At 35.0% G+C, this 14575-nt stretch overlaps 1 protein-coding gene across 2 annotated transcripts in view; it reads right to left on the bottom strand.

Moving 5' to 3' along the window:
* The window catches only part of LOC145269494 (protein hobbit-like), a 387158-nt gene that overhangs the window by 231091 nt on the left and 141492 nt on the right, over positions 1-14575 (bottom strand). For both annotated transcript variants that reach the window (XM_080125227.1, XM_080125228.1), the window contains exons 7-8: positions 6192-6252; positions 1089-1175 (exon numbers count right to left, since the gene is read on the bottom strand). In XM_080125227.1, coding sequence (XP_079981353.1) covers positions 1089-1175; positions 6192-6252 — 148 coding nt within the window. The remainder of the gene's footprint in view (positions 1-1088; positions 1176-6191; positions 6253-14575) is intronic.

Raw genomic sequence — 14575 nt, 5'->3', positions numbered from 1 at the left:
ATAAGGAAAAAAAAAATAAGGAAAAAGAAATAAGGAAAAAAAAAATAAGGAAAAAAAAATAAGGAAAAAAAATAAGGAAAAAAAAATAAGGAAAAAGAAATAAGGAAAAAAAAATAAGGAAAAAAAAATAAGGAAAAAGAAATAAGGAAAAAAAATAAGGAAAAAAAATAAGGAAAAAAAAAATAAGGAAAAAAAATAAGGAAAAAAAATAAGGAAAAAAAAAATAAGGAAAAAGAAATAAGGAAAAAAAATAAGGAAAAAGAAATAAGGAAAAAAAATAAGGAAAAAGAAATAAGGAAAAAAAAATAAGGAAAAAAATAAGGAAAAAAAAACAAGGAAAAAAAAAGGAAAAAAAACAAGGAAAAAAAAATAAGGAAAAAGAAATAAGGAAAAAGAAATAAGGAAAAAAAAATAAGGAAAAAAAATAAGGAAAAAAAAATAAGGAAAAAGAAATAAGGAAAAAAAATAAGGAAAAAAAGATAAGGAAAAAAAATAAGGAAAAAAAAACAAGGAAAAAAAAACAAGAAAAAAAAAACAAGAAAAAAAAAACAAGGAAAAAAAAACAAGGAAAAAAAATAAGGAAAAAAAAACAAGGAAAAAAAAACAAGGAAAAAAAAACAAGGAAAAAAAAACAAGGAAAAAAAAATAAGGAAAAAAAAATAAGGAAAAAAAATAAGGAAAAAAAATAAGGAAAAAAAATAAGGAAAAAAAAATAAGGAAAAAGAAATAAGGAAAAAAAAATAAGGAAAAAAAAATAAGGAAAAAAATAAGGAAAAAAAATAAGGAAAAAAAAATAAGGAAAAAAAAAGGAAAAAAAAACAAGGAAAAAAAAAATAAGGAAAAATAAATAAGGAAAAAGAAATAAGGAAAAAAAAAATAAGGAAAAAAAAATAAGGAAAAAGAAATAAGGAAAAAAAAAATAAGGAAAAAAAAATAAGGAAAAAAAAATAAGGAAAAAAAATAAGGAAAAAAATCAAGGAAAAAAAAACAAGGAAAAAAAAACAAGGAAAAAAAAAATAAAGAAAAAAAAGGAGGGGGTGATCTTAGTCAAAAAGAGCACGTAAAAGAAAAAAAGATAAGAAACTGACCTTAATGCTTTTTAAATCTTTGCCTACAGTCATGTCGACGAATGTACCAATAAAGAGTTCAGCTAGACATGGTTGCGGGTTGGATTCCTGTAAAATAAGAAAAAAAAAAATGTGAGTCAGATGGAAAATTCCTGATATATAAGAACATCTTAATTTGTTCAGTACTAGTGTTGGGACAATTAATCTGAATCAAAAATCAGAACTTCTAGCTTGGCTGTACTTCGCAAACGAAGATTCTATGAAGGGGGGTTGTCCACGTCGGCTGCAAACACGCTTGTGGCTGACAAGCCCGATGTGGGACAAGCAGGTTTGGCCACAGCGGTTGCAGTTAAAAGTCGCGTCAGGTGTGGCTGCTGAGGCTTCCCGAATTTTCCTCCTGCAGCGCTTCTTCCACAGATTCTCTGTGCGGTAGATCTCAAAGGAGGCGATAGCCTGGTGGACAGTACGTCGCCAGGTAACATGGTCAGCAGTGAGAGCAGACCACTGGATGTGGTCAATGTCTTCAGAGAGTCTTTATATCTTTTCTTCTTATTTATCTGGTGTATTGGAATTGGAATGGATATATAGGACTATCGAATGCCTTTGTAATAAGCCTAACAACATTTAAAATCAGGGTTGTGTTGTCTTTCATATCGCGTTTGCCAATGCATTCTTCCGGCATTTCAAAGTAACGCTGCAAACAACAACACGTGGACTCTTTATTATCTGTTTTTTTTTTCTTCTTCAATTTAACAACATGGTGAGAAAAAAAAAAAGAAGAATAAAATGTATAAAATTCTGAGGATAGAGTATATCTCCGAAATAATAATTTAAAAAAAAAAAAATATTTGTGGGGTTTTTTTTACACAGGCATCACCACATTATCAAGGCCAAGAGGCCACTCGAGGATAAAGTTTAAAGAGTGTACAGGTTGGTTCTTTGATACCCATATGTAATTTAAAAGAATTTTTTCCCATATAATTTATTTTGGCTTAGATCGTCTGACGAGATCAGCAGGATAATTTATTGTCCTGTCTATTGAAACACCTTGAAGTTGAAATAATATATATATATATATATATATATATATATATATATATATATATATATATGAGAGAGAGAGAGAGAGAGAGAGAGAGAATAAATGACAAAAGACTATATTACAAAGTTCATGATGTTGACCATCTTATAATTTATTCCTTAATTCAGTTGACATTTACAATTAAAGAAATAAATTATAAGGAATAAATTATAAGATGGTCAACATCATGAACTTTGGACTATAGTCTTGTCATTTATTCACAATATTGCTCTGTAATTACATTGAGCTTCTTTAATAAGGATTGGTATATATTATAAGGAAATAAAATATATTTCCACAGAAATATATATATATCTATAATATAAAGCTGTGTGTGTGTGTGTGTTTGGTCACGAATAGGCTCCTATATGGTTGACTATTTTAAAAAACTGATTACATATAATGATAGAAGATGTATCGAGACACAGGAATGGGTATGTTTGATCCTGCAGAACAGTGGTTCATAAAAATTGTGGGGTCTGCATTCACGCCTGGTTCAAAAAGTATGGAAATAAAAAATTTAAAAATTAAAAAAAAAACGTTTACAAGTGTTTTTGATATAGATATACATAAGAATACTTTTATAAGTATGTTTTAACTTAAACAGGGATGGTATAATAAAATTGTGGGGTCTGCGTTCGCACCTGGCCTCCATAGAATGGAAATAGGCACAAACTTTAATAAAGACTTTTCATATCTATCTGCGTAAGTATACTTTGATAATTATGTTTTAGTTTGAAGAAATATGGTATAATAAAATTATGGGGTGTTCGTTCGCGCGTGACCTCCATAGAATGTAAATATGTCACAAAGTTAAACAAGGTTTTTTAATATAGATGCACAGAATATTGTGATAAGCGTTTCAGTGTGAACAGGTATGGTATAATAAATTATGGGGTTTATCTATTTTTTCTTTACTTTCATCATATTTTACTTTGGTTTTGATACCCCCAAATTCGAAGCTATCTCTTTACAACCCTTTCTTTTCATAACCTATCATACTTTCATAAATCAGAGTCCATTTTCTGTAGGCTGTTTTTGAACCCAGTCAACGACAGGTACTTTTGCTAGTATATATATATATATATATATATATATATATATATAGCATGCTGGCTCTCCCAGACTCAAGAAGGCCGGAGAGAGCAAATCCACCCAGAAAGTTATGATGATCCTTTTTTTGACAGCACAAGTATGCACTGGGTTCCCACTGGACAGACAGTCAACAAGGAATACTATGTTGAGGTTTTAAGAGAGTTCAGGAAGAGATTCCATCGAAAGAGGCAAGCACTCTTTAAATCAGGTCAGTGGCGTTTCCACCAGGACAATGCACCAGTCCATAACTCTGTCCTTATCACAGACTATTTGACCAAGATGGGCACCAAGACAGTTCCTCACCCTCCCTATAGTCCAGATCTTGCTCCCTGTGACTTTTGGTTATTCCCTAAATTCAAGGAAACCCTTAGAGGCTGTCGTTATGAGACAATTGAGGAGATGAAAGAGGGTAACACGCTCACACAAGAGGACTTCCATGGGGCCTTCCAGAAGTTGTTAGAATGGTACAACAAGTGCATTGCAGTCGGAGGAGATTACTTCAAAGGGGACTAGAGTTTCATGTGCGTACTATCAATAAAAGTACCCATAGGAAAAAGGTTTGGAAACTTATTGAAGGCACCTTATACATTGACCGAAACGTTGTGAAAATAACACTGAAAATGAGAACAGTAGCCTGAATAATCCAAATACAAAGCTTCTTTAGGTCAGGATCAAACCATTTCACATTTCATCAGCCACTGACTCCATTATAACAATGGCGATTACTACTACTGCTATGTTGGTTATTTATCTGTCTGTTGATCTATCTATTTATCTATGTGTATTATCGATATATCTCTCGATCTAGTTATTTATCTATTTCCGGATCTATCTATCTATCTAACTGGAGAGATAAACAAGAGATGAATATGAAAAATGTTGATAGAAACCTGTCAAAATATGATCATAGACAAGTTTACCAGAAGCATCTGATCAGCTGACAGGATCTACATGAAAGTTACATGGATCAGGTTAGCTGGAGATCATTGGAGTTGGAATTTGGATGTTGAGCAGGGCGACGGTTTAACAGGTCACACACACACCCTTCTCTGGGGAGGGAGCTGACATGTCTTAGAATGGAGACTTAGAATTAACCACGCAAGCAAAGATATCCACTTTTCATTCTTTTACGATGAACACCTGAAAAGTGAATAAAAACTATATGAAACCAACCAGCGTTCTTGGAAGTGAATGAATATTCGTTCAAACAGGTTCCAGCCTCCCCTCCAAGACGAGATGAATTCCAGGTGCACCAAGATCAACGATGCATGAAACAAAGTATGTCCAAAATACATGTATCACACATACACACACACCTGCATATGAACGTTTAGACGATCAAAGCATTGGAACATAAATAGACCACAACAACAGAACTTTGGGTTCAGAAAGTGAAGAATCACCAACGATAGACGTTTAGTGACACGTACATGCATCTCTGTATGCCATGTTGGTACCATCTATTACACAACACTGAAGATAGTTCTTTTTATTATATAGTGTTAGTGGAGACTTGATAAAATAATTTAATTTACACGACAGCTCATCAAGAACTTGTCCACGTTGGACTTGAAAACAATCATGTAATAGTCAGCTGGGAAGCAGTTCTGCGGTATTGTGTTCCACAGATGAGCAGTTCTGGAGAAGAACCACGGCTCAGAATCGCTGCTTAGATTCAGCCACCGATAGAGAGTAAGGGAAATTGCTGACAGTTGTTATAGCTAGTCGAGTGTTTGCCACAAATGACTTAGTAATATGCCTAATAACATTCATCCATGGTTAGTTTGGACAGCTACTTCTAACTTGTAAAGATTAATTGTTATTGGCTAAAAAAAAAAAAAAATTCTGTTTATAAGCACATTGACAATAGTGATGGGGCAATTCCGATACAATTACCGTTTTTGATTTGGATCCTTTTAAAAACTTTAAATATTAAGAGTTGTATTTTTATTTATTTATTCATATTATTCTTTTTTTTTTTTTTCAGATTTACAGCAAAAACCCATGGACATATATTTTCAGAAATGTAAAAAAAAAATTAACTTCTGGGGTGGGATTGGTGAATGATCTATAGATTTTAGTTTAAAATAAATGAAGCACGCATGGTTCCCCGTGAGTGCACAGTGAATGAGGCATAAAAAAAAAAGAAAAAGTTCAGCATTTGCGCCCCCCGCCCCTCCCATTTAGCCCCAAAAGTCCCCAGGGGATGTCAAATCCTGGTGAAAATGAACAAACAGTGCTGTTTTAGGCCTTAACATATGTAAATTTGAGTTCTGCACCCAGTCCATTATTTGCCTTCCCTTCCCTCCCATTTAACCCCAAAAGTCCCAAGGCCTTAACATATTTAAATTTGAGTTCGGCACCATGCAAAACTGCTAAATAGACATAAACAGAAAATTTTGCACAAATATGGTAAAATAGTCCCAAAAATGGAGTGTTTTTATTAGCCCTAAAAGAGTTCCTGGGGCACACCCAAGAGTTATCGCGAAGTATAGACAAACAAAATTATATAGAAATCAGTTAGTTACAACTTTTCAGAAAGTTTTATAAAAATCCAAGGCATCAATTTGTTTAATAAGCACAAAAGTGTCAATTTTAGCCATTTTAACCCGAAAGACACCCCTAGGGTACCAACTGGAGTTTTCCCAGAAAATCTGTTCTGTTACTTTTTTATTCATATCATGTTTAATATTTGTGTAAAATTTCAAAAAGTTCCAAGGCGTTGTTATTGAGAAAAGGATGAATGGACAAAGGTGAATTTACAGGTCCACCCTCCTTTTGTCGAGGAACCAAAAATATTTGCCATCAGTATCAGCAATAAAATGTTTTAAATAAAAATAAAACAAAAGAATCAAATTTTTTCTGATTCCGATACCCCATTTGAATTAATCACCAATTTTATTATTGGGTAAAATGGAATCGGACACAAAAATGAAAAAGAAACTTACCTCAGATGTACCTTGTAAGGCACGACAAACAACCCCGCTTATATTCAACATGGCTTGGAAACTGGAAAAATATTTATTTAATATTAGGTTTATTCATAAAAAAAATAAAGTCATATTTGTATTTATCTGTATAATAATAAAAAAAATAAATAAAAGTATCATTTTGCGTTTATCAGTATTATCATTATTATATAATAAACAAAATAAATAAAAGTTTATTATTAATATCATTATTATATTTTTCTCAATATTACTATTATCAATAATGTTATTATTTAAAGCATATTATAAGTAGCAATAGGAGTAGTATTACACTGTTTGTTACTAGCGGGACCTGTGGAAATTCCACAGGGGACTCATTCATATGTAATATATTGATGTTGGCATTTTGTAGATGTTCAGTGTAAATGGAGATGCTCTGAAATTATTGTAGCCTTTTTTTAAAACTGCAAAAGTATTTATCTAAGCTAGCACGAACGCCCGGCAACGCCCGGCCGTAAAGTCCACTTAAATATGATATTTTAATTCTTGCAGATTTCATATATCTTATTATAGAGTTAATGTTCTATCGACTTTTGCATATTAAGTTGCGATTTTAAAAATAAATAAAAATATATCCATATGACTTGGGTGCATTAGCTTGAATCAAAAGTGAAACAAAAATTTATGAAAAAAAAATATATATAATATTTATAAACTTTTGAAGCTTTGTGTTTATCGAAAATTGAAAATAATTACCTATATAAATGAATACGTTTTAAAAGTTAAAAACAACGCATTTTTTTTAATATATAAACAAATTTATTTGTTTATATCAGATATATTCGATGCTAAACATCCTTATCTTATATATATATAACATTATATTTAATGTTCTATCTCCTTGAACTATTTTCATTATTAATATAATTTCTCTTCACATAATTGTGAAAATGGGTGGAGGGAACGAAATTACTTGGAATCAAGAATGTCAGGACGGTAAAAGGTGGAGAAGGAAAGAGAGAAAGATATAGAGACAGCTCGAAAAGAGGGAAGCATAAAAATTTTAATGTAAAGATGTTACACACTTTTAATTTTATATGGTCCCAAGCAATGCCGAGTAGCCACGTTAATCTTCTATATATATAAAAGGCAAAATGTGTGTGACCATTTTGTGTATGTCTCGCAAAGGCTTCTTTCGCACATGCTCCCGGGGTCGTTACTATCGCTTAAAACTGTTTATATACCCCCTATATAATAATATCTAGGATTTGGGAACGTGGATCGTCTCTAGATTTATTTACATCGACTTTTATGAGATTCGCGCTATTTCGTTCTGTCTCCTGTTTGTCCTGCATTTTAGTATAAATGCAGTGAAGTTAAATTAAAACGTTGTGTTCTCGGCTTTCGCGCTGCTTTCCCCCCTTCCCACCATCATCTGGGGGGAAGTGAAAACTAAAAATAACGATCCCGGGATGACCTCAGTTAGTGTCTTCCTGTCAATCAAACCTCTTTTACTAGCTTTATAAGCCTTAACTCAACAGCTAATCAATTACTCTCACTCGTGGTCGAGACGGTTAAGTAGTTGGCTTTGGTTTCCACCTCTGCGTCAAGGCTTTCGGGTTCAATCCCTCTTCCCGACCAAAACTATTTTTTTTTCTTTTACACCTTTAAACACCCGGGCAACGTTTTTTTTATTACTTCGCTTATTTTTTAGTTTACCCCTCCCCCATACATAGGTTTATTTATGCCATTTTTTTTCCGTTTTGGTTTTGGATTTTTTTTTTTGCATCGTCTTTTTTATAATATTTAAGCAGGGTTATTAATTACCCCCCCCATACACACACCTACAAACACCCGAGCAAACACCCCGCTAGTCTAATATAAAAAAAAAGCAAAATGTGTGTGTATATGTGTTTGTATGTTTCGCAAAACCTTTCAATAGATGCATTGGACTATGACAAAATCGGTATCAGTTTAAAGCTTGATCTCTCAAAATATCGAAAAACTGGCCAAAAACATTAATTCCTTCACCTTCAACTTCAACTGGGTTCTTTTTAACAAGTAGGGGTCGTTTTTTTCGTCAACATTTTTGCAAGTCATTTTCTCCTTTCCATTGACTGTTGTTTTGATCCCCCCCCCAACCTCTTAGGAACCCCTGCTACTACCACTTTTTTTCAACACCTCTCTCACTCCGGGCTACCTACTGATATTTTGACACTCCCCCCCCCTCCAATGCTGGGGACCCCCGCTTGTCTATTATTTTAAGAACAGGTGTCTGCATGTATGTTTGTATATCTAGTTAAAACTGAAAACGACAAAATAAACACCTACAGAGTTGGTATTTTCTGGATCAGCATTTCCCTGGGTGAATAATATCTGACATTTAGAAAAACATTATTCATTCTTTGACAATGAACTAACGCAAATTCCGTCGGGATAGGTGGGGTGGGGTTACAGTCAGATTATATGCTAAAGGGAAGTAACTCTGATTTTTTAACCAAGTAGTTAATACTTTTATGTGGACTCATTCCTTGGGAAATCTATAAAAGTATGTGTGTATGTATGAACAGAAAGAGGAATAAGTTGAGCAGAGAAGGGGAGGGGGAAAGAGAGAGAGAGAAAGAGCTTTTAGTAAAAATATGCTATACTTTTGTCCTGAGCAACACTGGGTGGTCCTGCTAGTCTATCATATAAAGGACAGTTTTCTGTGTGCATGTTTATATATCCAGCTAAAAGTACAAGATTACTAACCAAAGACTCACAAAGTTTATATATTCTTGATCAACGTTGTCTCAAATGTATAGTATCTAATAATTAGAAAAAAGTACTAATTATTATTTGGGGGTCAAATAAGCATTTATATCATTCAATGTTATCAAGACGTACATGCATTAATGATAATATCATGTAAAGAGAAGTAACTCTATTTTTTTTCAGTTATTTCTCTTATGTGTGTGTGTATGTCAAGAGAGAAAAATGGGTTGGACAAAGAAGAAAGAGAGGTTGAGGAAAACAGAGGGGGGTAAAAAGAGAGAGGGACATATGTTACACTTTTCCCCTGAACAAGGCCAGCTAGCTCTGCTAATCTACGTATATAAGTAAAATAGTATATGCATATATGTGTGTGTCTGTGTATAACATTGAAATTAATAGGAAATAGCAATCATACACCAAATATTGTTTATAACGAGTAAAATCTTTGTTTGGATGGATGAACAATGCATACAGAAGTATGTCGGCAAGTATGTTGAAATGCAAACTGGTCATTTCAACTCGGCGGCATATTTCTATTACTTTTGTGCGTGTGTAAAACCATTCACAACTTGCTGACTTATTTCTATTAGTTTTACGCTTACGAAAATTCAATCATGTCTAGAAGTGGTTTAATTTTAAATCATTTTATCTTTTTGTTGGGTTAGCTCAAACAGTAGAGAATGTGGCTGAAGTGCTAAATGTTTTGGTTTCAATTCTAGCTGATGGCACCAAAGTCATTTTTTTTTACTTTTAAATTAGTTCTATATATATATATATATATAATATTCAATAGAGAATGTACAGGCATGAAGTAGTATCTTTAGAAAGAGCGATCTTTCTGACACATAATATTGGAAAAATTTGTCAATTATTTTGTCTAAAAAATGTTTTGTTTGAAATGAGGGGGGCAGATTAAAACCTTACTTTCAACGCATTTTGCAAACTGCGCATGCTTGAACCTTCATTACATCTTTTTGTTTTAAATAGCTAAATTTGCAGCATTATAACATCTGTGTCCTTAATAAAAGTTGACACTTATTGTAAACTGTTTTTGACTACTATTTGGGGGTATGAGACCAGTGGATTCGCCAATCATTTTTATAAACACCAGCTGTGCTAAACAACCAATGAAAACCTTCCAAAGTTAGTATAAAAATTGTCGAATTCCGGATTCAATCAGTTCACCACTAAATACGTCACGGACTGCATTTGATTCTTGACCGCCATCTTGGTTACTGCCAATTACAGTAAAGATCTGATCTGAACTATGCCGCCATCTTTGTTCAACATAATGTCACAAATCTTAACAGGTTATGCGCCCAGCCATCGTCTTTTCTTTGACGGATCGGAATCTAAATTTGAATTGTGGCAGGTAAAATTTCTGGGATATCTAAGGATTCGAAAACTACACAAAGTGATACAATCTCCAACAGCACCTCACCGCAATGTGTTCCCCAAAAGTAATTTTCCCAAGAAAAAGAATAAAATTATCTGCTATAATTGTGGACGACCCAACCACAAAAGTTTCCAATGTCAATATAAACGCTCTAAAATGGATTCCGTAAAAAATGTTTTTCTTTTTTTTGTTTTTTTTACAAAGGCATCACCACATTATCAAGGCCCAGAGGCCACTCAAGGATAAGGGTTAAAGAGTGTACAGTAGAAGTTGGTCAATATAGTAATCATTAGTAATGAAAATTTGGTAAATTTAATAACTTATATGGAACGGCTCATCAAGAACTTATTTACTTTAGACTTGAACAAAACCATATTGTAGTCAGCCGGAAAGCAGGAAAACGGAAGACAATTCCACAGGCGTGCAGTTCTAAGAAAGAAGCTTTGTTCATGGAATCTACGTTTAGGTTTAGGGACAGATAAAGAGTGGGGGAAATTATTGATAGTGTTTACAGCTAGACGAGTGTTTCTTGTGAAAGTTTGGCGAGGGGGGACCATAGATTGAAGCTCAGTTGAACACTTTCCATGAAAATAACGATACATCAGAGACAAAGTCGCAACATCTCTTCTGTGAGATAGAGGTTGCAAGGAGGAGAAAAGGACATCTCCTACGAGGCTACGAAGTCTATTTTGAACTCTATCAAGGCAGGCCCAGTCCTTTCTAGCAGCTCCTGCCCAGATGTGGCAACAGTATTCCATCCTTGGACGTACCTGGCTCTTATATAGATAGAGAATAGCATCAGCAGTGAGATATCTACTGGATCGATAGAAAGATCCCACCATTTTTCCAGCGGCCTTGGCAACAGATTTGATATACGTGTTCCATTTAAGATCAGGAGTAATGGTCAAGCCCAGAAGCTTGTCAAAACTTGAGGCCTCCTGAAGACGAGAGCCATTCATTTCAATTGATGCCAAATGTGGATTAGAATGTTGATGATGTAAAGAGAGAAGCTTGGTTTTAGATGCATTAAAAGTAACCAGCCACTCCTTTCCCCATTGTACTACGTGCTCAAGATCAGAGGAGAGAGAATGGGAGAGAACTTGCTCGTTTACTGTCTTAGATGTGGTACCATAAATGGTAGTGTCGTCAACATAAATGTCTACAAATGATGTAAGGATATGATTTGGAAGATCATTAATGTAGATCAGGAAAAGAGTTGGGCCCAGGATGGATCCCTGAGGGACACCGGCATTAATACTGTGAGCTTCTGATTTTTGCCCCTCAACTACTACTCTTATGAACCTATCAGAAAGAAATGATTTAATAATTGAGAAGACTTTTCCAGCTATACCATAGCTAGCGATCTTATGAAGTAAACCTTTATGCCATACCCTATCAAAGGCTTTAGATATGTCAAGAGCAATTGCCCTAGAAAGATTGCCACCGTCGAGAGATTTGCTAATCCTATGCGATATAACTGTAAGGACATCTGCTGTAGATCTAGCAGAACGGAAACCATATTGAGTGTCACTAAGAAGGTTATTTTTGTTGAGATGTTTGATTACTTCTGTATTTAATACAGATTCTAGCAACTTACTCATGACGCACAGGAGACTTATTGGCCTGTACTGAGAGGGGGATGAGCGATCACCTGAATTCTTAAATACAGGGCATACTGATGAGATTTTCCAGGGAGATGGGAAACTATTCTCCTTAAGACAACGTTTAAACAGTTTTGTAAGTATGGGCGCTAGTTCAGGTTGAAGTTTTTTGAGTACTATAATTGGAATACCATCAGGGCCAGTTGCTTTACTGGAATCAAGGTTTTTGATTAGCTTGGCAACATCACGTACAGATATACGTATATCACGTAGCGTGTTTTCTGATACAAGAGGAAATATTGGGGGTTGGCGGTCTTGGTCGCAAAGGGTAGAATTAGCTGCAAAGTTCTTGACAAAGAGTTTGGCTTTGTCTGATGCTGACGAGATTACCTCAGGTCCATTGATAATAGTTGGGATGGAGCACACGCTTCTGTTCAGGATTCTGTTTGCTATTTGCCAAAACTGGTGGGAACCAAGCCGCTGCTCAGCTACTTTGGACTTAACAGATTGAGCATATAACTCTCTTGCGTTCCTTATTACTTTCTTACAATGGTTGCTGGCAGTCCTGAAAACGGCTTTAGTTTCCATACATCTATTACGTTTGAAGCAGTGGAAAAAGTGATTTCTGTGCGCAATGGCAGCAGCACATTCTGGAGAGAACCATGGCTGGCTGTTAGGTTTTTGCTGAAACTTTTTAGAGGGTATGAAATGGTCAATACCTACAATTAACCATTCAGTTAGGTCTAATACTATAGAGGACACATCCTTTTTAAACATGGAATGCAGAGGTAGATCAGATATAAATGTACGGAAGCTATCCCAGTCAGCCTTAGTGTATCGATATACTGTACGATGAAGAGGTACGTCTGGGGACTTATTACATTTCATTTTTATCTTAATTGATACAACAGAGTGGTCGGAAGATCCAAGAGGCGACAGAACAGAAACTGAACATAGTTCAGGGCAAGTTGTGAGAAAAAGGTCTAGTAGGCTTGCATACTGGCCGTCATTATCGGGCACACGGGTAGGTTCCTGAACAATCTGAGTGAGGTCATAGGCAATGGAGAAATCATGACAGAACCTCCCCTCATCATCGGTCTTGTTTGAGTGGGTCAACCATTCGACGTTGTGAACATTGAAGTCTCCACATACGTGAATGTTAGCTGAAGGATAAGTAGAAAGGACTTGGTCAATTTTCTCAGATATGCTTTGAAAGATAGTAACTCCGCTGTTGTGGGGGCGATAGAGAGTAAATATAAATGCAGTAGTGTGAGCTAAAGCAACCCGGAAGCACATATAGGGTAAGTTAGGATCTTCCCTGGAGATGTCCCTCCCACATGGAAAGCTATCTTTAATATAGGCACATATTCCATGCCCATGGCGATCTTGGGGGTCAGATTTAGAAGTTAAGTTAGAGTATCCTGTAATTGCAAACTCATCAAGGGAAATAGCCTGTCCAATGCCAGTTTCACTTAAAAATAAAAGGTCTGGTTTAGTCTCCTGTAATTGGGTTTCAACCTCTGGAAGGTTAGAACGTAGACCCCTGATGTTGGAGAAGGAGACATGGTAGTAGGGGTCTACGTTGGAAGTTGGAGAACCGGGTTTAATCGTGTATTTTTTCTTGAAACTTGTCATGATGAAATTTTGGAATTTGTGGACTAGGTCGACAGATTTACTTAGAGCAGGACAGAGAGGGGAAACTAAGAGAGAAAAAGAAACGAAGAATTTTTTTTTTTTTTTTTTGTACCACATGATAAGGTAAAGCCGTAACAATTACCCACTAGTATGGCATCGAGAGGCCCCACCAGAAGCTACTGCATGGTCCAGATTCCATTCACCAAATGTTGAGAACTTTGAGGAAGAACATACATTTCTATTCACATGTAACTGTGACAATACCACAAACGGTAAAAACCTCCTTGTAGACTGTGGTGCTACAGCGCACGTTATCACCAAGGAATCTGATTTTATTAATTTTGATTCAAACTTTAATCCACAAAGTCATTTTCTTGAACTTGCCGACGGTAGTCAAATAAATGATATAGTCTTGAAAAGAAGCGATGCTAAAATATCCTTAAAAAATAATAAAGGCGAAATCTGTAACTGTATTTTAAAAAATGCTCTGTTCATACCTACATTAAAGCAAGACATATTTTCTGCGCAGGCTGCAATTAAACAAGGCGCGAATATAAAGTTTGGCCAAAACAAGTCGAAATTGATATATCCCAATGGAACTGTATTTGACATTAAAGAATCTGGACGACTATATTATTTAAAAAGTACGGTTCCCTCAAAAACTGCCTGTCACGACTTAGAAACGTGGCATAAAATTCTAGGACACTGCAATACAGCTGATATTAAAAAATTACCAAATGTAGTCGAAGGCATGAAAATAATACCTTCAGACGATCTCCCAAATTGTGATGTGTGTGCACAGGGGAAAATGACAAAATATATAAGCTGAACGCCAGACAAAAAAGCTACAAAAATTCTCTCACTTGTGCATTGTGACTTAGCAAGTCCGATCAGCCCGATGAGGAGAAATAATCTAAGAAACCCAAAAAGAGAAGCATGAATAGTCAAAATCACACAAAAATTGTAAATTGTCCCGGGCACAACGTTAAACTGTGACCATTTCTACCTTACTAACC

Source organism: Euprymna scolopes, chromosome 45 (genome assembly GCF_053919585.1).
Source record: "Euprymna scolopes isolate OS-2025 chromosome 45, ASM5391958v1, whole genome shotgun sequence".
NCBI lineage: Eukaryota > Metazoa > Mollusca > Cephalopoda > Sepiida > Sepiolidae > Euprymna > Euprymna scolopes.
The sequence above is the reverse complement of the archived record's forward strand: the minus strand, read 5'-3'. Positions and strand labels throughout refer to the sequence as shown.